At 45.4% G+C, this 26,239-nt stretch overlaps 3 protein-coding genes across 3 annotated transcripts in view; 1 reads left to right on the top strand and 2 right to left on the bottom strand.

The window, feature by feature from the left end:
• LOC137905503 (protein Wnt-9b-like) overlaps positions 1–5,186 on the bottom strand; it is a 6,513-nt gene extending 1,327 nt beyond the window's left edge. The window contains exon 1 of the mRNA XM_068749749.1: positions 5,181–5,186. Within this exon, the coding sequence (XP_068605850.1) occupies positions 5,181–5,186 (6 nt within the window). The remainder of the gene's footprint in view (positions 1–5,180) is intronic.
• Positions 5,187–6,782: 1,596 nt separating this feature from the next.
• Positions 6,783–10,484, bottom strand: LOC137905501 (protein Wnt-9b-like). Its single transcript, XM_068749747.1, has 4 exons — positions 10,399–10,484; positions 9,745–9,998; positions 8,571–8,836; positions 6,783–7,244 (listed from the first exon to the last, which is right to left on the bottom strand). Exons 1-4 carry the CDS (start codon positions 10,482–10,484, stop codon positions 6,783–6,785), a joined length of 1,068 nt encoding a protein of 355 aa, XP_068605848.1.
• A 1,480-nt stretch (positions 10,485–11,964) lies between these two features.
• arf2a (ADP-ribosylation factor 2a) lies at positions 11,965–14,441 on the top strand. Its single transcript, XM_068750353.1, has 5 exons — positions 11,965–12,021; positions 12,911–13,068; positions 13,231–13,341; positions 13,490–13,614; positions 13,771–14,441. The coding sequence occupies exons 2-5, from the start codon at positions 12,924–12,926 to the stop codon at positions 13,930–13,932; spliced, it is 543 nt and encodes a 180-aa protein (XP_068606454.1). The 5' UTR covers positions 11,965–12,021; positions 12,911–12,923; the 3' UTR covers positions 13,933–14,441.
• Positions 14,442–26,239: the final 11,798 nt, after the last annotated feature.

The following is a 26,239-nucleotide window of genomic DNA, read 5'->3' as shown; positions in this document are numbered from 1 at the left end:
TAAAGTAAAACACTCACTATTAACAACACGAAAAAAAACAACAACACAAATTTGATTGTTATATTTATTGGATCGTCTATTGAAAATCCTCAATCTGTCTGAGATGCAACAATGAGGCGATGAGTAACACTTAAATGTCAGGTAGATACCGAATCCTGTATTGTGATTCAGTTCGGGTTATTAAAGTGATACTTGAATTCCCAAATTTAAAGCTAGGCTGTAGGCAATATTCCCCCCTTATATCTGCTATTCCCTTAAACATAATGGCTGGCAGGTGTGACAGAAGAGATTCTTTTACCCTAACAGGATGAGCTTTAAGAGCATACAGCATAATCTGCTGACATATTGACATGTGACAGGAGTGACTCTCAGAAGCATGTCCTGGGGCTAGTCTTTGTCAGCCCATCCTGATTCAGTCTAATTAGGCTACCCTCTTTTTTCCACAGATGGGTGTCAGAATCTATCCGTCTGTCCATTCAGAGGCTTCCTTCTTCTCTGTGATCAGAGATGCCAAAACTAGTGATATCAAACCCTTCACTGTGAGATGAGATTACAAATCAACGTGGAGAAGAAGGCGACGGCTTGTTTGTGAATTTCTGAGCGATTTACTCTGTCATAGAATCAGGTGTGAAAGTAGCTTGTTTTCACAGAGCGAGGTCTGAACATTTCACAATAGTTCTTAGGTGATTTAGTGGGAGGATAATCGCTGCCTGGCACCTGAACAAAACCGCATCTCAATCACCTCTCCGTCACCATGCTGTCTGAACCAGGGAGGGGGGGGGGGGGGGAACGAGACTGCGGGCAAGTGAGGCACATGCGAGCATCCTTTGACCCGGCTGGCACAGCGAGCGCTTGCCAGCTCCTGTTTGCTCGTGACAGCCGTGTTTGTTTACCTCACTCTGCACAGCCATCAGAAATCAGCCCAGACAGTCTCTCCCCGACTGCCAGATGGCACTTGAGTTGATGTTTGTGTCTTGGGGCTACACGCTTCTCAACAGAGGTCCTTTCACCCAGCCCCACATGTCAGATGCCTTGATATCCGTTCATGCTACTTCTTGCTCTCGCTGTTCCGCCGTTTTCAGTTGTCATAACACGTCCCCGGGGGCAGCGGCTGGAAGTGCACAGCTTAAACCTGTTGCTCAGAGTGAAGCAGTAGAGACAGGGAGAAATAAGCCCCACCCCTCTAAACGGTACATGAAGCACAAGAACCTCTCCTCCTCAAGGTCATGGGGTTCTTCTCGCTGTCTGTCCTTCATCTTCCAGCCCTGCGGAGAAGGTTGAGATGAGCTTACTGGTTTTTTCCTCCACACCTGGGCACCACAGGCACAAACGGGAATCCAGACTCCAGGTGCGGATCACGCCACTCCGACTGACCGGGAGATCAAATGGTCACACCCAGTTTGACGCACAAATGTTACCGTAGCTGAATCCGCTGCATTCAAGACGTAAAGCTTTGTTCCACGTGTCTTCCTTATTACGATCCTCACTGAGCCTGAAGGTGGACGCCATCAAGTTATTTGACTGACTATAGGCTCAGTGGTGTGTGTGTGTGTGTGTTTGTACTATTTCCTGGTCTCCTTCATGGGATCAAACTGGAACCAAAGTAAATTTAGCGCTGGAACAGTCTCCATATCCCGGTTGGACAACATGGCAGCAAAATGATTGTTTGTCAGAGAAAGAAAGAAAGCGCTCTGCGTGACTTCTTTTGTTCATCAAGAAAAAAAAAAGTGATATGTTATTAAATCATTTTTACACGACATACTTAATTATCTTCTCCCAGCAATTTAACACCCCATACCTCTCCAATTATTGCCCAAGTCAGACGCAGCCAACAAACCAATTATGAGCAGCAAAAATCGCCTTGGGTCAACAATTTTTGGATGCCAGTCATTTTTTTGGAAGCACGCTGATCTTCTTACTCCCCCGGAGGGAGATGAGCAACTCGTCTTTGAAGCCGTGATGAGATGCTGAATGAAAGCAAATGAGGGCCTGTCAGAGATGACCGGTATCTCAGTGGGTTCCATTTGGGCTGAGGGGGGAGGGGGGGGGGGGCAGCACCCCCATTAACCCTCACCCCACTGGGATAAGAAGGTAGTTGGGTAGAACGCGCAACTGTGCATGGACACAAAATGGCGATAAAAAGATGCAAAAGAGAAAAAAAAACTACAAAAAAACTCAAAAGAAAAGAAAAGAGAGTCACAATGGCTGCAAAGGGCTGAGCCCAGGGGTGACAGCCAACCAGGAAGTGAGCTAAGATTCTCAACGCGATCAGCCCCAGCGTTCCCCTTTAGAGCCTTCCTTCCTTTTATTTAGTCTGACCTCACCGAGTGTCGAGTGATCATCCAGCTGTCTGACACACACACACACACAGCCCTGTGGCGATACCACCTGGGGAACCTCGGAGATGCTGTCCACCCCTGTGATTGGAGAACGGCTCAGGATGGGGAACACAACAATGCAAACAGCAGCATGGCGCTGTTCCCCACCCACAGACGTGCACTGTGTGGTTCGCAGAGCTCCTATAATGAGCGCACATTTTAACATACTGCATAATAACAAAATCGTAGAAGCTGCAAATAATCAGACAGCATTCCAGACCTTTTTTTTTTTCCAGCCGTTGCTGTTTGGGAGAACACATAGCTCCACCGTTTATCTTTGTTTTTCTTTGTAGTACATTTTTGATATGGGAAAGTTTTGTTTTGGATGTAATGGAGGTCAGTGTGTGTGTGTGTGTGTGTGTGTGTGTGTGTGTGTGCGCGCGTGCAGCTGAGAGGCAGAGGAGTACCATATATTGAGCACTAGGAGTCAGTTATGAAGGTGCATACGATCTTATCACGTCCTATCACAATGGCTGCAATGTAAACCTTGCTGTTGGCCACGCAGGTGTTTCGGTGGAGCGGCGTGGGAAGAGCCTCCCACAGGAGTTTCCCAGTGACCGGTCAAAGTGGGACGGCGGCCGACTGCTTGCAGGGCATCGCAGTCGTGTGAAATCGATTCACAGGACGCCGTTGTGCATGCAGCACGCCACCCAGTCGCATCCAGGCATGATTGTCTTCCTGGTGTGTTGACCAATCAGCAGAGGAGCACATGCAGCTAGCATGGCTGAAAGCCGCCATGCTAGCTGCACCCAAATCACTGTTTTTAGGAATAGGAACAAGATTTCCTTAAAAAAAAAAAAAAAAAAGACAAAATCACAAAACCCACTGATGCAATATTTGCTTAGCCACCAATCATTTTAGCTCTGGAGCCGAAGCTGAGGACGACGTCAGTTTGAAGATCATTAATTCATCCTGAATATATAAAATAATCACTGCTCTAATATATTCTAACCTTTTTCACCTCTCAATCGACTTCCCCACCACAGGTCTCATCACCCATTCTGAGGAGCTCAGTCACCATCCCAGTATACCCAACATCAGTGTCCGGCCCCCCCATAGAGGTATGCACTCAGCCTTGTCGTAGCTCCGGGCGTTGCATGTTCCTGTTGTTGGTTGAGCAATTGCATTAGTCATTTGACATTCCAAATTCCTACGCCGTGCCGTATCCACAGAGCTCCATCTCCCTCTTGTTTCTGCGTCAAATCCACCGCTCCCTTCATCCTCTCCTCGTCCTTCGGTTTTACCGCCGCGCCTCGTCGGGGTTGCGGGGATTAGGCCCCGGCGCTGATGCTATCAGGGCACCTTCTCTGCAGAGCCGGAAGTCTCGTAGGGACTTTAGAGGTTTGACCTGGGGCTCAGAGGTTCCAATTACAGGACATTGCCGCTCTTGGTGTCCTTGAGCAAAGTATCTACCGCGCAAGCCCAGCACGCTTCGGTTACCATCTCCTGTTCTGACACAAATGAGTGATGTATAAACCCGAAAGCTATGCAAGTCACTTCGGATCAACACAAATACAATACATATCTCTGGTGTGCTACTTCATCTCCATCTATCAGGGCGCCGCTCGCTGTTAGGGGCCGGCATAGCGACCTTTACCTGAACCGGGCCCGAGCAGACACAGTGAGATAGTGTTACCTCCGGCGTCGCCATACGTTATCGATGTGGTGTTTCAGGATGGCAGGGAGAAGCTCCGGCGTACAGCAGGGCGACTGCGGCCCGCACCCGCACGGGAAAACCCGACTACAAACACACACATATCATTCCCGCTGAAGTGACCACAGGTGTGCACACGGCAAGTACGCACACACATATGCAAAAAAAAAAGAAAAAAAAGAAAAACCTCTCCGCCCTCACCTGTCTCCCGTCAGGACTGCGTCAAACACACACACGGGAGCCTGGATATTGCAGCCCTGCTTCGTCCAACCCCCCCCCCCACCCTGCTCAACAGCAGCCACCCTCGGGGCTTGTGCGTGAGAATCCGGCTGTGGACTCAGTGGCCCCCTTTGCGGCGCCTCCTCCACTCAGGGTAGTGAGGGAAATGAAGGCTTTAGGAGTTCATTATAAAACAACAGCAGCAGCAGCGGGGGATAGGCCTCCCGGGGGCCACAAGCTAGCCCTTCTCATCCCTCCATCCTTCCTTCATGTCCCTCAATACCTCATCCCCGGTCCGGCCCCCCTCCTGCGACACACTCGTCCGTCTCGCCTCTTATCCCGCAGCTCCGCTGAGAGGATCTGCATTTGTTTTATTTCTTTAAACGTCGCATTCACGTCGAATGAAGTTAAATATTGATCCACAATATGAGAGGCTACAGTTTAGAGACAAAACGTGACCTTGTCTGACCTCTGTCAACGGGAGGACGACGCATTTATACGTCACTCAACTGAAATGTTCGACTGTTTTTTTATGATACTGAAGCAAGGGATGTGAGCGAAGCTTTCTAATAACGATGCAATGCTGTCATTAGATTTTAAAAATTGTTTAGTAGTTTGTACTTCTGTTATAATTAACAAATTAACCCCCCCCCCCAAAAAAAGCAATATTTCCCTTGATGTTTCATAAAACTGGCTGGTTTTTGCCCCCTGATGATACGCTGCTGTGTATTTACCACGCATCCATGTGAGGGATTTTTTTTCCATGGAAACAGTCATTTTAAAATCGTCTCATTATTCACTGAAATACTCTGTGTCCCAAGTTCTAATAAGGAATAATAATGTGTAATCACTATAATTAGAGAGCAACATCAAACGCAGCAGAACACACACTCCTCAGACAACAGCCTTTTTGTGTGCCCTCGGCTCACCCCCATGATGGCACGTAAACTGCTCCCCATCTTCATCATCTTCTCACAGCAGTCAAATGCTCTACGGGACAGAATTCATCATCTTTGTCATCGTCATCGTCATCATCATAATTACCAAGGAACAAAGAGTAGCTGTCATGCTGGCTGGAGGCACAACACCTGTAAACATGTCCTCCACTAACCCCACCAAGTCTGAGGTGACGCAGAGACCTCGGTGTTTCAGATGAAACGGAGGGCAAGGCGGCATCGACGGTAAGCGCTTTTAGCTTTTCAGGCAGGTGGATTCCCTGTTGCGTGTGTGTGTGTGTGTGTGTGTGCTTATACTTGTGGGAGACCGCCCGTGGCGGCCGAACAGAACAAAGCAAACACGGACAAACATACATCTATTTATTGATTTCATTTATTTTAAATAAGAATATAATACAGCAATATATTTTTTTTTTAACATTTCCTTTTTTTTTTTGATATATGGAGTCATATATGACCAAATCCAAAAGAACTGTACACATATCTAAAACATGATCATTAAAAGCACGGGACCGAACTCTGAATCTCGTTGATTTTTGGCCCTAAGATGAAATGAGGTAGAAAATTCCATATTGTCAAAACACCTGGAACCCGGACCTTTTATTCATACCATATATATATATATATATATAACAAAATAGAACCCGGCCAACAAAGCAAACCGTTCTGGGCCAAAGATGCCCTTTTGACCTGTGCAGGTTGACACGTGGATGCAAGGATGAGCGAGTAAACATGGTGATTTTCCTCATTACCAAAAAATGAGGTGCATGATGATTTCGATTTATTCATTCTTACTTGACAGACAGTGTTTTGTCCCCCCCCCCCCCCCCGTGCTATTCCCCTGTGCAACTCCCTTTGTTCCGATGAGCACACATCGGGCTACACGCGGACATTTCCATAGACATTTCCATAAGAGCAACCGAAACCCAGCTTGTCTCTTTACACGCTGGTGAATGCTCGTAACACAACTGGCACCAGAGGCATCGACCTCGCCGGCATTTACGCCAGTAATTACAGATTTTGCATCACGATTTGGGAACAGCAACTTATAAGTGCTTTTTAAGTCAAACAGCAGACAGGAAGAGAGGCAGACAGGTGGGTTCCTTTGAAGGCCGTTTCAGCCTCGGTGGCAGCAGTCAATTACAAGAAGGATAAAGTACGAAGCAGCCGCCGTATAACAGACAGACGCTGATGCAATAAATAGTTAAGTGGGGGGGGGGGGGCAACAAAGTCACTGCCAGAGCTCTCCTGCAGGAGATGAGGGTGGGAGTGGCGCTGTACTGCCGGTTGCATCCAGAGCTGGTTTCCCTCTGTCCCAGACGGGCAGCGTTTCAGTGCATCCAGCAAGAGGGAAGCCGAGACGGAACAATAAGCCGCGACGCATCAAATCCACAAAGGGTAACAAAAAAAACGCATGATCACGAATCTACAAGTGCATATTCCACCCACCCAAAATAACACGTCAGAGTAGGATATCTGCAAAAACATGCTCTGATATGAGATCCCTCAGTGAAATGTCAACAGGAGCTATAGTCTCTGCCCCCCCCACCCCCCACCCTCCCTCCTCATTATTTGTCATCCATTTTTGCAGGTATACACCTCCTCCTCTCTCACACATGTCTGACACTCCACGTGGCAACACCAGCGCACCTGGCAGTGGCAGGACAAGCTGGTGAGGCGCATGGCCGTGTTGTAGCCGCGGCCGCAGCACAGGCTCTGGCAGCTGGTGTCTTTGGCGCACGACCGTCCGCCTGTTCCCTGGGAGTAGCGGGAGGCTCTGCAGAAGCTGGGGGACTCCTCGAGGTAGACCAGCTCGGCGGTGCGGAGGCTCTGGCTCTGCCGACGGGGGCCAGCGAGCTCCGTCTCCCCGGTGGCCGCGTTGGTGGCGCTCAGCGCCCGCATCGCGCCGTCGTAGCGAAACTTGAGCAGCCGTCCGGTGTCGTGGAACGGAGACAGCTGCTTCCAGCAGGTCCGTACGGCGCAAGAACCGGAGACGCCGTGACACTTGCAGGTGGTTTTCAGCCCGCTCTTCACCGCCTGGGATGGAGAGAAAAGAAAGAGAGAAGGGAGGAGGGGAAGAAAAACGGAGGGATGTCAGTTACTTCAGTTTGATTCATTACCTGGCTTCTTATCTGGGAGGTCTATCTGGACAGTTTCCTGCAGGCTGGGTGAGGAGTTTTATCCCACCTCAGTCCAACATTTTGACATAATGGATAGGGGGGGGGGGGGCTTGTCAGCATGTCATATTTCATTTACCTCACATTTCTCACTTGGACAGCTCTTGCATTTTTGTGTGTGTTGAAACTGCCTCTGTCTGCTCCTCTCCTAAGGCCTGAGGGGACGGCAGGAAGACGGAGGAATCCGTCCGTCCGTCTGTCCTCGCGCGCTCGTGGAAAAGCAGCAAATGTCTCTCCGCGCGAGAACAAGTGGCAGCGGTTTGTGCTGGTGCTCCTGATTTAGGTTAATAGTTCACTGAGCTTGATTGTCAGCGATGAGAGCGCGATCACTCAGGCTGAGAGCCGCTGTCTCTGGGGGGGGGGGGACAGAGACAGGTCATGCCGACGGAGCCAGAGGGGACCTCCAGGTTGAAAAGTGCTGCTCAGTTCCTCCCTTTGCAGGTATGAACCCCCTTAGGGGCTTCAGAGCACCATTACTGAGGGGGGGACTAGTACTGACTACTTCATGTTTTTCTTAACGCGGCTTGTGGTCCCTTTGTGGCCACATTTGGTGTTAAGTGAGGAAAACATTTAACTCGGCAAAGATGAGATAAGGCCGTTGCCCCCTCGGTTCTTCCTGTTGTGCTTTTTCTTTTTGTCTCCACCGTCTCTGGCTCTTTCTGGGTGTAAGTTACAGGAGCGGGACCCCCCCGGGGGGGGCTTTGCTACCTCAGGATGGTCGGAAACATTCGAAGAGCACAGTGGGGGGAAAAATAAAAAATAAAAAATCCTCTCTGGTATATTAAAAAGAGGCGACGGTTATAATCATTCTCTCCGACACGAGACCTTCAATTTTCTTCAGGCCCGCACAGCAAGCTTTATCATGCCTGACAACACCTGGCTCCAACGATTCCCACAGCCCCCCCCCCCCCCCCCTCCTCTCCCTCCCCCTCCTCGGTGCTCTTCCTCACCCATTGCGTGTTTTCTTTCCCACCAAGGCCAACAACGGCGGCAAAATAAGGGGGCCGTTTGGTCTGGGTGGCAAAATAGGCAGGTGATGATTGCAATTCTGAATGTGATGGCACAGGAGGGTGCCAAGAGGCATAATTGGCGAGTGGATTTGTTGCCCGACTAATTGTGGCTCGTGTTTAGACGATGTTTCCCCGATGCAGTTGGGCTTGAGGTGCAACTTCTTTGCTTCACTCACCCGGATTCCGACGTTGACGTTGTGGGCATCGACCTGAGCCCGCAGGTCCTTGCTGACCCTTTTCTGCCCGAGGAACTTCTTGAGGAACCTGGTGCTGTATTTCAGGTTGTCGCCGCAGACCCCCCACTGCCACGCCTCTCGGTGCTGGATGCCGGGGGAGTCGTCACACGTGCATCTCTCCATTCGGCCCGAGCTGCACGCTTTGGCGAGCGCGTGGGTCAGCGCGGCGGAGGACACCGCCAGCAGGAACGCCGTCTCCTTGAACGCTGCGGAAGCAACTGGAGATTAGTGGAAGCAAAATACAAACGTGAAGCGGGTTGTATTTTTTTCTTCTGAGCAAACTGTAGCCAAAGAGATGTAATCTTTATAATCATCAAAAGAATAGTCCTTTAAATCAAACATGTTTACAAAAAGCTCATTAGATTGCCATTGTTTACTACATTCTTCCTCTTCTTATTGTTATTTGCCTCACCCAGAGCCATCCCGGGGAATATTTTGATTCAATGATTTATTATTTTGGCTGGGAAGGATTTTCCCACATGAAACTGGGTAATTGTGCCACCCTTTTCCTTTGGGAATGGGCGCTTTCCCGGAGATAAAAATAACCACATATAGGACTTGAGCCCTTTCCACCACTTCTCTTGGTTTTCTACTCCCTCATTATCTCCACGCTGACCTGTCCGTGTCCTCCCACACACACACACACACACACACACACACACACACACACACTGATATCCATAGTCACAGCCTGGAAGATGCGTAAGCAATTTCTGGACAGGAGTTATAAGCCGTATAGATATACTATGTGTGAGCAGAACGTTTTTTCAATCGAGGCTAATAATCAGCTGCTGTTAGAAAAACGCTCTTCAAGAGTTAATTAATCTCACGTGACAAAAAAAAAAAATACAACAAACTATTTTGAAGTTATTATTATTTCATAAAAACGTTAAAACGTCGGGGCTATTTTTTGATTTAGCACGTAAGTAATGGCATCAATCAATAGAGTTATGTTTTTATTAAAATAAGACATGAAATATGTCTGATTAATATCTTCAGTGCTTTATTCATATTATTATCATTGTTTTTATTTTTATTATTATTAATATTAATAAGGGGGGGGATAAAATAAACTGTAAACCCGCAGAGCGCGCTGAAGTTACGGGCGCCTCACCTCTCTTCAGAAGACTTCCGCGGCCGTCCAGGCTGCAGTTCCAGCGCTCGTTCCTGAACTGATACCGGCACTCCATGAGGCTGAGGCGCACCGACTCCCGCAGCGTCTCGGCCAAACCGGGTTCCCTGCGACACAGTCGTTTCTGCCTCCTGGTCAGAGTCATCTGCTCGCACTGTTTCAGGTGGGTCTTGGCGGTGGGAGGTTCATTGGAAAACGGCCCCGGTAAGAACACCAAGGGTTCTCGACCTGTCAGCCTTGGAGTGGAAAGAAGAAACACTTTACAAACGCGACAACAAAAGCATGTTCACAACACCGAACAGTGATTGATATCAATAGCTATACTATACTACAGAAATCGGAAACGAATTCAGCCACTCGTGGGTTATAACGCGTAAAATAGCCAAGTAATTAAGGTTCAATTTGTGGAAATGCGCAGTAATCTAAATTAACTCTGACAAGAATGGTTCGCTGCAACGAATTGGCACGAGAAGTTGTTGTGGATACGTTTGGAATAACACGTTATTACTTTAACGCAGCTGTATGTTCACAATTACGCATGCGTAATTTGGCTAAAAGTGCTATTACGATCTATTCCAACAAGGACAGTCGAGCAATGTGAATTTGATCGGTTGAAGTAATGAGTGAAGGACTGACCCAAAATAAGCTGCAGAGTGCGCGAGAAGGACGCAAAGCGCAATGAGTCGCAATAAGCAGGCGGTCCGTGGGAGCCTGGCGCGCATGGTGCCGGGTTGGCGCTGCTCTTCATCTCGCTGATTCTTCAACGGAGAAAGTCTCTGCCGTCTGGTCGGCGCACCTCTATAAGGGGGGGCCCGCACGCACGCAGGCATTCAACCCGATGCGCCATCCGTGGTCGGCTGGGAGGCAGTGCCCATGGGAGAGGAGAGGGGGGGGGGGGGGGGGGGGGGAACACAACTGGTTTGCTGCGCCCTCACTGATGAGTGTTACTGTATGTTCCATCCCACTGGAACGCCACCCAGGTGCATGGTTGGAGCTGCAAAATGTGTGTTTACCTGCTGTGAGACGGAAATCTTGAATGCACCTGCAATCAGAGGAGATTTAGGCCAAGAGGCGCGCGCGCTCGAGCGTGCGTTTAAAAACACTTCCTTAATTGTAAAATACTCAATTGTCTACATTTCTTACATTTTGCTATCAGTTTTCTGCTGTTGATTAATCCTCTCATACAAATCATAGTCCGTATTTTTAAGGCTCAACTTTACCTCGCGTGAAGAGCATAAATTCATTCTGGGTGGATTCCTGACCACATGCAGGGAAAAGAGCGCGCAAATGATCACAATCAGTGTCATTAGACTTAAAGCTCTATTTGAAAACAAATTAGCACACGACATTCAGGATGAAAATGGATGACTAATAGATGATGCACGAAGTGTAAAGGAACACATGTGTGATTAAAAGCCCAATAAAGTTGTTTTGTTTTGTTTGTTTAAATAAAAATAAAACTACAACTCTTGTTATTAGAAAACTTCCTTTATTGGTCCTTCACGAGAACATCAAGCATAGATGGAGCCCCATCTAGTGGGTTAAATAATCTGGGGTTAAGAAAATAGGATTCAAAATGAATCTGGACTTGACCACACCGTTGTTAAAATACTTTAATAATCATTTCTTAGGTTTTTGATAAACTAACATATAAAATAAATAACTATCACGTTGGTGGGAGCACTTGTCCAGTAAAAGTATTGTAACTAATATATATTATCAAATTACTTTTCTGATTAGCAACTAATTAATTAATTGACTAAATGTCGGGACGAGCCGAAAGTGCAGTATAGTATAGTAGTAGTAGTAGTCATCATGTATTATGTACTGTTACTGAGGAAAACACTGGAAATAAATAATTTATTCTTTATGTATTATCATCACTATTATCAAGGACAATTAGGGCAAACATCTGTCTACAATATGGACGTACAATCAATTATAAAATCCCTTGTTGTACAAACAGTGCTTGAAATAGGATAACCTTATAACACAAGAGGGATGTTTTCTGTTTCACTTTCAGGTCATAAGTGTTTCTTTTAATTAGTATTTTCTCAGTTGAATGAAAAATGTTCGTCATTCTCGTTTTGTTTTTCGCCTTTCCCTCTTTCACTAACCCAATTTTGGAATTTATGTACACACTCCGCACCATTAGGCGACGCTGTTGAGCCATTAAAAGGTTTACCGACGTTTGTACACGCGACGAAGAAGAAGCCGGAAGAAAAAAGCCATTTTGTTGTCGAAGAGTCATTACTAAAGGTACAAACATTGTTAGAATTACTTTGTCTTTTAATTGGGTTTATATCGATACATTCTCTATTAATCTATTTGTGTTGTAGTTTCGTGGAAGCTTGAAGGCGGACACTTATAGCAGTTCGAGCTTGGGTTCCTTAGCAATACAAACTTGACCGCCGTGTGTTTGCTTAGGAAGTTGTCAACATTTTTCAAATAAAACAAAACTACGAATGTATTTATTTCGCATTGTAATGTACATTTTGTGTCTTATTAAATAGCGGCTTTGATTAATGTCAATTTGTTAATTCTCAAATCTCACGCAGCTGCTCTAGCTAGCTAGCTAAATTCCCGAGCCTCCATCCAGCTAACTCATTTTCTCTTCCGGCTTCTTCTGCTTCGTGGCTAATGTTAGCTCGCTAATAATCAGGATTCGAAGGCCAGTCGTTGTCCATACATTTTTTACTAAATATGACCTTTCTTGAATATCTCGTGATGTTCAGTCGCATCACATTAAAGTCAAACGATTTAATACTATTGTAGTCCATTTTGGTGCAGATTGAAAGGGTGGTGGAGTGGCTGACTTTCTCTTGCATGTACGTCAAACATAGCAAAAAATAATCTCATAGAACTGTGTTGGATAAAATTTACGTTTTTTTTAGGGGGGGGGGGACTTTACCGGAACACAATAAATGTTTAATTTAAATTTTATTTTTTTGAATCTTAATTTATTTTTGTATGTGAACTGGCACACTTCATAGGTCTTGAAAATGAGCTAATGTTCTGCTGGGGAAAAAAAAAGGAGCGACATATTTCTGCTAAACAGTGAACAACACAGTTTGGGGGAATCTGGTTATTTAGCCGATTACTTCATCGCTCGCGATCAATACTGACTTTGGTTAAATGTGTCCTGCAGGTGAAAAAGCAAAATGGGCGGTTTTGCCAGTTTGCTCAGTCGGTTGTTTAGCAAGAAAGAAATGAGGATCCTGATGGTTGGGTTGGATGCTGCTGGAAAGACCACCATCCTTTACAAGCTCAAATTGGGAGAAATTGTTACCACCATACCTACCATTGGTAAGCCCCCCCCCCCCCCCCCTTCATGAACTTTGCTCGCTTTATCGTCATTTGAGCTGCACACAGATGCCTCTGGATGTCAACATACAGCTATGATAATACCTTCCATTCTCTCTTGTGAAAGCTCAAACATTTCTTTTCTTTTTATTACCTAATCTCCAGGTTTTAATGTTGAGACTGTCGAATACAAGAACATAAGTTTTACAGTATGGGATGTTGGTGGCCAGGACAAAATCAGGCCACTCTGGAGGCATTACTTCCAAAACACACAAGGTAAGACTTTTGTCCTAATAGGAGGACTATTTTGACACCAGCAATGAAGTTAGATGTCTTTTAATAACCAGTTCAGTTGGGATAATATATACAAGATGACCTTCATGGACTGCCTTCTTCCAAACGGCACCCTTCTTTCTGTATTCAGGTCTGATATTTGTCGTGGACAGCAACGACAAGGAGCGAATCAGTGAGGCGAGTGATGAGCTGAAGCGGATGTTGTCTGAGGATGAGTTGAGGGACGCTGTGCTCCTCGTGTTTGCCAACAAACAGGTACGTTTTTTTGCCTCGTGATTTGATGGGGAGGGGGTTGGGGACGCTACATTTAATTTGCGTGGGCAAAGATTAGAGGAAGGTTAGTTTAGACGGCGTAAGTGAAAGGGCAGGACTCATAGCAGGAAACCTGATGTGTTTTGTCTGCTCCTATAGGACCTGCCCAATGCCATGAGTACAACTGATATCACAGAAAAGATGGGCCTGCACTGCCTCCGTAGTCGGAAGTGGCACCTCCAGTCCACCTGCGCCACGACTGGAGACGGCCTCTACGAGGGGCTTGACTGGCTGTCGGAGCAGCTAAAGAAAGCAAAGTGATCCATCCCGCCCCCTCCTGCCTGTCATCTCTGTCTGCAGCGTGACGGGAGACCGCATTGGTCCGGGTCTGATTTTCTCTTTATTCTCTTCCCTCTGAGGTGTCGGACCGTGGGCCGGTGCTCCCTTGCGTCTGTGTACCGTGCGACTTTTTGCGTCTGCCAGTCGCATTAAAGCCTTTTTGATAACCCTGAGAATGCACACACCAGTGTAACCCATGTCAGGTTTGATAGAATAAATAAAAGCCTGACATCCCAGACCGGTTCTTTCTTTTGAACATTTTGGATTGGAGTTTGAGCTCCTTCGGTAAACACCGGAAACGTGTCGAGTCTCTTGTGCGTCCAGACCTCCTGTTTAACCATTAAGTCTGTGTTCTGCGAGTCATGCGAGTGTTGAGACTGGATTTGATCAACAGCTGAAATGTGGGCCTTTTCGTCTGTGTTCAGCTGCATCTCAAGGTTATGAGCGACACGTTTTCTATTCTTTCCTGCAGCCCCGTGTTTGAACGCACACAGTTGAAAGGTTTTGAACGCACACAGTTGAAAGGTCTGTCGTAAGCCGATCTAAAAGAGGCAATACCATTTTGTGGAGGTGTGTGTCCTCAGGGTGTCTGTGGGTTTCAGATGCATTCAGCCTGAATGGTGAGGCTGCCTTAAGGAGTTTCTCCCACTTTGGCTTTTACTAATATTTTCTCTGGTATCATTCTTTTTGTTTGGGTCTGTTTTCTTTTTTTCCCCACGTGTTATTGTGTATCTAAGCATGACCTGGTTGACTCAAAGCATGTGCTTAGGTGCTAGTTGCGCAGTTGCTTTTGTAACATGCTACGGGGGGGGGGACCAATTATTTTGATTTAAAATGTTTGTATTTTATTTTTGGGTCATTTGATTTTCCGTTCCTTGTTTTCCAGAAGATAGACACACCCTTGAACCATTTGTCAGTGCTGTTATAAACGGTACCGCTAAAATAGGAAGACTTTTTACCTACTGTATGAATCGGCACTGTCAAAAGCTTCCTCAGTGCTTCCGCTTTTGTAGTGATTTTCTTGCATGTCGTTCGGCCACTTCTGGGTTTGACATTTTTGTCAAATCGCACGACCTTGTCAGCTTCTTCAAAATGGGACGTTATCCAGTCGTTAGCATAGATCCTACAGAAAACACCCGATGCTCTGAACCAGCAGATGGATGAAGTGTGCGAGACAAATGTTAAAGTTCACACGGTTGTGTTTCTCAAATGTTCCTGCGCCGATGAACTGTCCAGTGTGCAACGCCTTCCTGACTGAAGAGCTGCTCTGTTCCAATGTCACACTGACTTCAGGCGTTTTTGTTTTGCTTTATTGTTCAAGTCTGTGTGACTGATTCTTATTTTGGGCTTATTTTAACTCTACAGCATCCACACACACGCACTTCATCAGATGTGAAGCTCTCATTTTCAAGGTTGTGTCTGTACACTGTACACATTTGCACGGTATGAGCGTATGTATTCCTTATCTTTTCTGCTCTTTTTAAACTCATCTTGTAACTTCTGATAAATGCACTATAATAAAAAGATCTCTATTGTACACTTTGCCTTTGTTTTATTTTAATAGTTTAAGAGTTCATGTTGTGTAATGCAATAATAAATGCAACAGTTTGTCTATTTTTCCAATTGCATAGCCGTACTGAATGTGAGGTGAAGATCCCGTCCCAAGTTTTTGGTCCATGCAGGATCATCAGGAGGTGAGCAACAAAACTTACCAGATCCGTTCAGGCACCGGCCCAAACCGGGTTCTGCTGTCGTTGTAGAAAGAAAAGTGCTGCTCGGGTTACAATATGCAGATTGTTTGTTTTTTATTTTCAGGGATGTTTCAGTTTACAGGTTCAAGTTGCTTTTCCCTGTTCCTGCAGTCGCAATAAAATACCAACGTATGTATAAATGCAGTACCTATGTTTGACCACTGTGAGGCTGCAAATGCTCACAAATCTGCATACGCGCTAAAAATCCACGTTTAAAATCCATAAAAATAAAAGGTTCAGGTTCAGTATATTGTGCAGAAGCTTCTGTTGTTTGAATTTTATGAGCACATGTTAGTTTATACGGGTAATAAATATCCTATTTGCTGCATATTCATTTTTTTTGACAAGAATGCATATTTGAATGTTTCTATAACTGTTTGAAAACTGAACAGGTAAAAAAGGTTTTTACTACAGTTACTTTACTCTTGGTAAATATTTATTACATGAACATCCATCATTTGTTGGGTTTCCTGACCTGACTGGGCGACGGAAAATGCTCTTAATTTGAAACGTACATTTCCTGCATGTATTTTCAAAATGAAACCGAATAAAAAAAGTAGTTATTATACAATATATATTAACGCAGTTTTCAACAATTGATGTCATTTTTTAAATTAATATTGCTACCGTGAAATATAACATACAATTTGGCAAATTTGTCTGACATTTTTTTATGTTTTCAAAGTGCGAGATGTTTCTGATGGACTGCAGCAACTTCGCTCAAATCATGAAGAGAATTTCGGCAACTCGACCAATAATCCATGCAGGTATGCTGAATACACCACGACACTAATAGTGGTATTTGTAAGACACACACACACACACAGTCTCAGGTTTTGCCCGTGGGATGATATATTTGGGTTATTGATGGCATGTTGGGGAAAGAGAAGACCAGATGGTGACACAAGATGCGATGAAGCAAACACCATCCAGACCACTGTTCACCCTCCTTTTTTTTAGTCTATCTAGATTTCAAATAGCCAATTCTGCATAGAAGGGTTACCTTGGAAACAGCACCTTCTGTTTTTATGAAGGGACAATGAAGAGACATGAACTGTGATACAGGGCCAGGGGTGCAGGAGGATGTGGGTGTCGTGCTGCTTTTAGTTCCGTCCTCACCTGACAGCAGAGGCTGGCTGTAATTTTTAAACAATTCAAATACGTTTTCAGTTAATAATTAATTTAATCTTAAGATTTCACAGTGTAAAAATAAATTGCATACAAAAACCCCAAACTATTTAAGATGTAATCAGTGATTCCCAATAAATTTGAATGATGATCCCTAAAAAAATCTGTCTGGTTGATTTTAAGTATTAAGAATAGAATGCCATCTATCCTTCAGCTTTTGACATAGCTTTGCTTGCAGAATATCCAAGTTGTTAACATGCTTCTCTTAAGTAAAGGATCCACCCTATGTGCTTCTTCCATCCTAGGGAAGTTGATGAACTTCATTCTCATTTGCTACTGATCAGCAGTATCATTGACCAATCTCTGAAGATCTATCTAGAAATATTGGTAATGGCCTTATAATTAAAGCTACAAGGGATTAGGAAGTACCACAGGTTGAAGAACAATAAACAACAAATAAAGTTGGAGATATTTGACTCTGTCTGATCTTATATTTGTGTAAATATTAACGTGTAGTTCTGTGCCTCACTGCTGCGTTTAGTGTGTGTGTGTGTGTGTGTGTGTGTGGTCACTTGAAGTTCTTGGACTGCAGAAGTCACAGAAGGTGCTCAGCAGTGGGCCTGTGGCTGGGCTGGTATTTTAAATCCTGTCCATCCACCCACACACCACACGGGAGTTCAAGAGTGTGTCTAACATTTTATCATGACAAGTTATTGCTACCCTTTCACATCGCCATGGAAACACAGAGATGTGTCCAATTGATTGGCAGCAGACTTAACGGTGAGGCCAAGAACTCTTATATTTCTTATTACAGCTCTGAAACTTGGAGTTAAAGGGAGACTGCATGAACAAAGAATAAGCTATAGATTAATGCAATTTTTCTTAATCCCTTCCCTTGCATATTTTTTTTATTTTACTGAAATGTTTTAACCAAGGCATAAACATGTAAATGATGATATTGCCCTTCAACGAGGCATGGACAAATGTCCTAAAAACTCAATTGCTGTGCTCTTCATGTTTGTATGAATCATTTCTCCTAATAGTTTTTGGTATGCCTCCAATTTGTTTTTCAATTATTACACCAGCAGTTATGGGCTTTTGCTGTTGATATTTCTCCTGCTTCTCTTCTTGCAAGCGTTGGTCTATATTATATATTAACTTTAGGTACGTAAACATGTTTGTTGTCTTACTCGCAGCTGATTCTATGGCGCCCGTTTTTCCCAGGCTTGCTCTGGTTTCCCAGGATACGAGGCTGCTTCCAGCTATACGCTTTGCTGGCTTTAGCTCGTGTCACATTCTGATAGCTATCTGCAGCTATAATTATCTGCCGCACATCGATGCACCCTGGCCACAACACATTTCAACTTCTCCCCTCCGGTGGACGCTACAGAGCACCACACATCAAAACAAAGCAGTTTACTCCCAGTGAGGAAGGAAGAGAAAAGAGGAGTGTTCTGTAGCAGTTTCAGCACCTTGGAGAGCACCACACATCAAAACACACGGCATCACATCCATGACCTGGTGACATGTTAAACAGGTTTTTACTACACTACGGGGTTATATGTGAGTCCATTGTTAGCTGCTCATCAAATATCTGCTGTTGTATTTCCCGATTTTACGACTGTTTCAGCAAGTAGCGGTCGCCCACCCTCTGGGGCAGAGTTCTTTCTTTAATATTGTGCAGATTTGTCACATGAAGGAACAATTCACCAGAACTATTTATTTACTTAAACGGTATTTTGCAGGCGAGGAAGGAAGAGAAAAGGGGAGTGCAGTATTCTGTAGCAGTTTCAGCACCTTGGAGAGCACCGGATGTTCGCTCGGTCCTCGTTTCTGACCGGTGCACAAGTCTGATGAAAATAATCAATGGTTTGAAATGTGTGCAGGTTTTAAAAACATCGCTGTCACACACACACACACACACACACACGAGGTGCTCTCGGCTGTCTGTCTGAGGAATGACCACACAGGATTTGGCAAATGGCTGACACGTTGAACATTTTACACAATAGCTGGCTTCAGGCTTTGTAACTAATTCATCATCCCGTGTGATTCGGGCCGACTAAATATGTCTCATTGGCTCTAGTGAGCATTGTCCTCCGTTGTTTCCTGTGTACAAAGGGGGTGTAAATGCTTCGGCAGCAATAACACGACTGGATTTGTGAAAGGTTTCGAATCGTTTGACTAAACATGCCATTGCAGCTTTGCAGCGATGTAGATATTTATGCCTGTACATGGCCTCTTAGCCGGAGGATCCTCTTTGGCTGCACTTCAAGCTCTGAATGTTCAATGTCTCTGGATAATGCGCTAAAGATTACAGAAATGTGTGCATTAGTGCTTGTGCGTGTGCATATGGAGTATTTCCTCATGATGTGAAGGGAAGGTGGACGTGTGATCGATGAGTTATGACAGATGCCTTTACCCTGTCTGCAAGAACACTTCTTGTCTCCTTGTCCAGGTTGCTTTGTCTCCTTGCATCTAAGTCACTCTGTTATTGACATCTCCCCCCCCCCCCCCCCCAATGACCTCAGATGGCTAGTTTCCACTGAAGCGAGTGCAGATTTATGGCACTAAGGAATGTGCTGAAGGTTTTCTACGAGCTCATGCAGCTGAGATGAAGTGGAGGAGGGACAGCTAGGACGAGCTGGGGGTCCTTTAGCTCGTTAGAGGAGTTATTACGAGACCATTAATCTAAGACTGTATCTGGAAAAAAAACGAGCGTGCCGGTGCTTCACGCTAAAACACGGTCAGATGTCGAAGCCATTCCAGAAAATAGCAAATGTCATTTTAATAGAAAACAGTGGGAGAGTGTGCTCATCAGCTACTTACTCGGCAAATTGTGCCTCTGCAATGAGCAGCTTCCTGCTCTGCTAAATATTGAAGGCGTGTGGGAAAACATGCCATCAGCACTACGTCATCTCCCGTATTGTTTTCTTGAACTACTTATCAGACGACAGAAGGGCTCCGAGCAATTATCTTGACATTACAATGTCCTTGGCATGAAATCAATTAGACCTGCTGCAGCAGTTTGGTTTGTTCACCAGCCAGTAATACTATAAGGAGCATTTAACTATAACATTCTCTGTGTTCATGCTTGGTGTGAGGTGTTCCGTTTCGGTATACTGCATGGGACATGACATGCAGCAGGATGTGAATAACTGCTTTCAAAAATCTTTTTTTTAATGTACATTTGGAAGAATTCTGACTTTGCTAACGTTAAACTGGCAGCATAACTGATCAGCTGGTTTCTGCAGATTCTCATCATGAAAGTCTCTCTCCATTTTTTTTTACATGGGTGACCACAATGATTGACTTTGTTTGCTTGCGACAGGTTGCAAACAACAGTTTTTGTAGTTCTGGTTTGACTGAATTAATTCTGTGTCATCGCCTAAGAGTACAAAATATTCAGCAAGCAGCCTCTAATTTCTTTTTAGCCAATTTAAATGACTGTTGTTGATATCAGCCAATCAATGTTAATTCTATGAAAACAATAATGATAGGCCAGACCTGGGCTACGTCTCTCCCAACCGGTGTCTCAGTATCATCTGTGAGGTAAAACCCTCCGTTCTGTGTCGTCGCTAGGCAATAATAAATGGACTCTGCTTCTGGAGTAATATAACAGTCCATTTACCATTTACAACCACAAGCAGTGATAGATGGATACTGCTTTCTTTTTCTTTTCTGTGATATAAATTGTGATGTGACAAATCGGCTATTTGCATCAGATGACTGGGAATAGCACTGTCAAAAAAAACAAGTAAAATAAGAATAAAATATATCTTATATTGTATCAGACAAACCTTTTATCAAGCAGCAAACAAGTCGCATCATAGCTTGACATTGCACACATACAAATTGCATTGTCAGAGATGAGTGAATGTTGTGCGCGGCTTTAATTGGGGCATCCATCACACGGCAGGATCACCTGAAGGCATCATCGGTTCAGATCTCTGAGATGATGCTTCTATGGCTACGCTTTGCAGAGATAACAAGACAGCCCTGAGCCGCAGGCTCCTTCAGCTGTGACCGAGGCTGAGTGGCCGAGTAGGCTGGGGTGTAAGATAATACAAATAGTGGATTTCATTTTCAATAATAGGATTTTTGGGGTTACTAAATAGACATTTTTAGTGCTAATATAAATGCAAATACATGTAAAGTCACTATTTAAGTCTCTAGAATAGCCTTCGACACTGAATTTCTATTTCGTTGCTCGCCGTTTCGGAGCGCATTCGCTACTCATACATAATACCTGTGACTGATTTAAAATACTGATCCTCCTACTGAACCAATCACCCCTCTGCAGAAATGTAAATCGGTGCTTTGCCGGGAAATAAAATCCGACTTGTTGAAAACTGGCTGATTGATTTAAGTATGGATCATTTGCCGGCAATTGTAAAGAACCCCCACCGAGCATCGCCTTCTTCAACATCTGCTTCAGTAGCACGCAGAGCAATGGATTCAATCTCATTGTACATCCTCTGCGCTACTCAACAATACTCAATTCCATTTGTTGGTAGTAGTTTCATGTCTTCCAGTAAACTGAATTCTGGGAAGCAGTCTTTTAAAATCCCTTGCTTTGATTCTGTACATTTATGCAGCTGCAGTTTTTCTTCTTCTTCTTCTTTAGCTCAGGTGAGGCACTAACTGACAAGCTGATGCGTCCTCTCCTCTCCTCCTGTTAGCGGGCTGGACGTGACGGACAGGCCGGAGTGCTATCCAAGTCGTGCGCAGCCTGACCATACATTATTCATCCCTCTCATCATGGCCCTCCATCCTCTTTTATCTCTTCATCTCCTGGCATTTTACTTTGTCTCCCTCTCTCCCTTCCTCCCTCTCTCTTTTTTAGTGTTAATTTATCAGGGCCCATCTAAAGCTTCTCTCTGGCTGACAGCAACGCTCTCTCACCTGACAGTTCACGTGGTCCTCAATGCGAGTCCTTGATTTCCGCCTGCTTCTCTTTTAGCTACTTGTGGCTAATTATTTAGCTCTTGTTTTGGTCACTCTATCAAATACAGTATTGTGAATTATTGATTTCACTATGGGTTGTGGTTGAAGGACATCCGTGAAGCGGCCCTGCTTCTGGTATGTGCAGTGATGGTCAGCAGCATTCAAAAATACAGCGAGGATGAAGTCACCCTCCTGTAGGTCCTCATCTTCATCCTCACCTACTACCACAAACTAGCCTTGGGCCCAACACAGCTTCATCATTCGCTGCTGTTTTCACTTGGGCGATATTTCAAGTCTTCACTCTCTCCCCTCCTTGCATCACCCCCCCCCCCCCCCCCCCCCCATCCTCCTAGTACAGTAGATACTGCCATCATTTCTCCACCCGCCTCCTGCTCGCTCGGCTGCTCCACACAGTACCACATCCCTGGACCCCCCCCCTTTATTAGCATATTAAGGTACGTGCCGTAGGCATGTATTGCAACATGCTTGCCTGTATCTTTAAGAGAGAGAGAGAGAGAGTAGGACGTGTAATGGCGAAGAAATAAGGCATGCAGCCAGAAAGTGAGGAAGTGTGAATTTATTATGGGCAGAATTTGTGCCTCATTCTTAAGTGTGAGCTGAGCATCCCTGCACCCCCAGGTTCATACTGCCGAAGAGTACACCCCTCTCTCTCTTAACACACTCAGACTCTCTCTCACCAACACACACACACACAACACACACGTGCTCGCAGTCACACACACGCGCAGTGCTGTCAGGAGAGCGTTGCTGCTGGACCACAGCCATCTCGCGAAAGAGGTAGCCACGGAGGGAAGAGAAAGCCAGAGCGAGCGCGAGACAAAGGAAAGGAGGACGGCAGAAGGAGAGGAGTGAATAGGAGCGTGGGGACCGGCGCAAAGAAGGAGAGACCGACCACTTTGCAAAGAAGAGACAGCCGGGGACATTCGGAGGGAGGAGGAGAGAGGAAAAAAAGAGGAGGGCAACAGGAAACCCGATCACTTTCAGCTGCACCGGTCCGTGTCGCAGCATGGGCAATGCACCATCCCAAGGCATGTCAACTCTACCTCCACGCATGCATGTGTAGCAGGTATCTTTGTGATTCTGCGTGTTGTGATGTCCAGCCAGCTGGCTGTCACACTCCGTGTAAGCGGGGGTGGGGGATGTCTTGTCGCTCGAGGAGAGCCGTGCCTTTAATGGGTAGTAGGCTATGAGCAAGGCACCTGGGGAGGTGAGTGTGTGGATGTCGACTATGAGGCTGAGGTGCTGGAAACAGGGTGGAGGCAGCAGCTTCCGTCGGAGCAGCGAGAAATGGGAGGTGGCCGTGGAGCAAAAGCACTGTCAGTGGAGCAGGTGGTGCTGGTGTGTGTGTGTGTGTGTGTGGGTGTGTGTGTGTGTGTGTGTGTGGGTGTGTGTGTGGTTGGATGGTGTAGTTGTGGGTGTCAACCACATGGACAGCTCTTGGAAATGAAGCTCTCTAAAGGGTGTGTGGGAAAAAAACCCACATTTATACGACAAATATGACAATTGATTGATAATTGTTTGATGAGGACACTGGGTGGCTTTGCTGTGAGTGAATGGGGGATGGTATCGTAAAAGGATGATTGGGTGGGTTAACTCCCTCGTGATGTTCTCTCTCTTTTCCCTTCGGCGATCTATAATTATTATTATTTTTAATCACCCCGTTTCTCTCACTTCACAATCCTTCGGGTAAACTCCACAGCTGCTTGCTTTTGAAGCTTGTTTGTGAAAATGACCTGAAGCTCTCTGATTGATCCTGAGGGGAAGGCGTACCCGCCGCCGGATGCGGCTCTGCATCTTCTATTTTTTGCACACGGTGTAGTCGGTACCTGTGACACTCGTGTTTCCGCAGAGTAAATGTGGAGATATATGATGCAAAAAACAGCATTAACAGGGGCTAATGCAAGAAAGCACTGGAAAAAAACCCAAAGATGTGTTTAAACACACTGTGAGGACTGAAATACTGTCAGGAGACAGAGAAATAAGGAGAGGAGGACAAGACAAACGACCAAATCCTGACTTTTCACGAGAAAGGGGCAACACGCCACAGCTATCCACCCTCATTTCTACCTCGCCTATTTCCATCTGTCCTGCCTCCCTTCCTCATCCTTTGCTTGCCTCTCACCAAGGGACAGTCTGACGGCTAGCAGGGAGAAAGGGAACACCGAGAGACGGAGGAGTATGAAAGACAGGGGGGGGGGGGGGGAGAATGAAAGGAAGTTTGAAAGAACAAAAGGCAAAGAAAGGGCTGGTACCTAGAAGGACAGGTAAGGGCAGCAGAATTGTCTTTATCAGTGTTGAGTGTCTTAATGAGGACATCGCTTTTTTTTTTATTCTGCAACGTTCAACAGTGGAATAGTAAAACTGTTCTTTATTCGGATTTGCTTTTTGGGCTTCTGAGGTTCGTTCAGTCCACAATATCGATGCCCTCAGCTGATCTGCTCTGTTGTTGGCTGCTGCTTGACCTTTACAAAGTTTTATTCCTCATTTCTCCTGTTTGACATTTTAACTCTCTTGTCTCTTTCATGCTAGAGGAAATTACGTACAGTCTCATATGAAGGTAGACACAAGCTGCAGCGTTATGAGACATAAAGAAGTCAGAGGTTAAAGGTTCGGATTCTTTCCATTTATCACTATATATATATAATTGATTGACACGGATTAAAGCTGGGTATTTAGCCACGGGCGGATTCAGTTTCTCAGAATGTGTTGGAAGGAGAGTTTTCCTGGAGCGGTGAGCGATGCAATTGCTGCCAAATCAACTAGTGCTCCAAATACTACGGCTAGAAACAGCAGTTTGCCAAATCGGACTTTGTTTTGCCAGGTTGCCTGGTCAAAAAAAGTTTATCATTTATTTTAAGCAGTCACAGTATAACCACCATTGTGCCAAATTGAATATCTTTATAAGCCCATTAGAGTTAAACCAGTCTAAACCATGGAGAATAGATGTCGAGAGCCAACGCTCATCGTGGCGTTGCCATTGTGCAGAGAAAGGAGACCCCGGTGGCTTTTTACGCCTCCATGTTATACCTCGTATGTTCAGCTGAGGTTCATGTCAACATGCATGTCTGCCTATCTGCTGATCCCCCTACAGCGAGGCAAAGCTGCAACCCTATCTACAAGGACCCGAGATGCTGTTAAACTGCACGAGGAAAGGATGTTATGACGTACGAAAGGCGACTACTGAATGTGACTATATGTGACGAAGAATAGGACGGTAACATACTCACCGTGAGGCTGCAATAGCTCGCGGTGTATTCTCTGATCGTTTATAATGTGAAATAACAGCTGTGTGCTAACTTTGCAGCTCTTGTTGCAGCACAATGACACTCGATAGCGTGGGCGGATGAGCTGCAGGAGTTACGGATGAAAGAGCGTAAGCGTGTACACATTTTGTTTGTTTGAGTTCAGCCTCGTGAAGAATAGTTGCGGCATAGCAAGAAGAAAACGGCTTTCCTGATTGGATAGTGAAATTTAAAACCGGCTGAGCTGTACTCGTCTGTTTACCTTTTTAATTTAAGGACGGTAGAACAATAGACAGGTTGACCCCACCTGGTTTTACTTTTCATGTGCGAGTCAGATATTTACCTAGCATGCAAGGGGAACTACCTCATTTGAATCACCTTCCATCCCTTCCTTTGTTGAGGTCTGTTTAAGTATCGATCGGACCTCGAGCAATAGGAGCTCTTCTCTGTTCCCAAATAAGCAGCTCGTCTAAGCTTTAGAGCTTTCGTATCCGCGGCAGCGTGCAGACATATGTTGATCGCGGTAGTTTGCGCAGTCATTGTCACGCACCTGCTCATTCCCGAGGTCCGTGCCACACAAAGCCCCATGAATGCCGCCTCGTGATTGGCCGCTGATGATGCAATGCTGTAACAGCAGAGGAGTTGCATGTTTTTCGAGGGCATTTCTCAAACAGTAATTGACCCTGCTGGGAATAACATTACGAGAGCTGTTACTGATGTTAAAGTAAATGCAAAACAAAATGTTGCATTGATGTACTGACTCTGCACATTAGAGATGATGACCTCTGATGCTTTAAAGAGGCCGAGTGCATAATGATGCCAGACTCCTTTCCGAAGCTGCAAGCTGGTCGTTATGTCGGCTTCGCTTCACGCAAGTGTCCTTGTCACTGCAAGCTGTAAATGCACCAGGGCGTGATTTCACATACGTGCGCCCATATGCATTGTGTACAAATATGTGTTTTGCATTTGTGTGCAGCAGTAAACATAACACGCATGCAATAGTTTATCTTCTCAGGGTTAATTAGTTGAGGGACGCTTCAGTAGATCTTAACTACATTTGGAGTAAAATGACTGAGACCGTCTTCACATGTCATTGAAGAGTCGTTGCACTTTTTTGTTCTTGACCTTGGAAGGAAATATTTAATGCGAGTCAAAAATCAAAGTATCACTGATGAGTGGTTTGTGCTTTCACCTCAGAGG

Source organism: Brachionichthys hirsutus, chromosome 16, assembly GCF_040956055.1.
Source record: "Brachionichthys hirsutus isolate HB-005 chromosome 16, CSIRO-AGI_Bhir_v1, whole genome shotgun sequence".
NCBI lineage: Eukaryota > Metazoa > Chordata > Actinopteri > Lophiiformes > Brachionichthyidae > Brachionichthys > Brachionichthys hirsutus.
The sequence above is the reverse complement of the archived record's forward strand: the minus strand, read 5'-3'. Positions and strand labels throughout refer to the sequence as shown.

What these genes read in the sequence shown, in the direction of transcription:
- arf2a (XM_068750353.1), top strand. Translation starts at nt 12,924, where the DNA reads ATGGGCGGTTTTGCCAGTTTGCTCAGTCGGTTGTTTAGCAAGAAAGAA. An exon ending in TACCACCATACCTACCATTG is followed by an intron (nt 13,069 to 13,230) that starts GTAAGCCCCCCC and finishes CCTAATCTCCAG; the next exon opens with GTTTTAATGTTGAGACTGTC. An exon ending in TTACTTCCAAAACACACAAG is followed by an intron (nt 13,342 to 13,489) that starts GTAAGACTTTTG and finishes TTCTGTATTCAG; the next exon opens with GTCTGATATTTGTCGTGGAC.
- LOC137905501 (XM_068749747.1), bottom strand. Translation starts at nt 10,484, where the DNA reads ATGCGCGCCAGGCTCCCACGGACCGCCTGCTTATTGCGACTCATTGCG. An exon ending in CACTCTGCAGCTTATTTTGG is followed by an intron (nt 9,999 to 10,398) that starts GTCAGTCCTTCA and finishes TTCCACTCCAAG; the next exon opens with GCTGACAGGTCGAGAACCCT. An exon ending in ACGTCAACGTCGGAATCCGG is followed by an intron (nt 7,245 to 8,570) that starts GTGAGTGAAGCA and finishes TCTCCATCCCAG; the next exon opens with GCGGTGAAGAGCGGGCTGAA.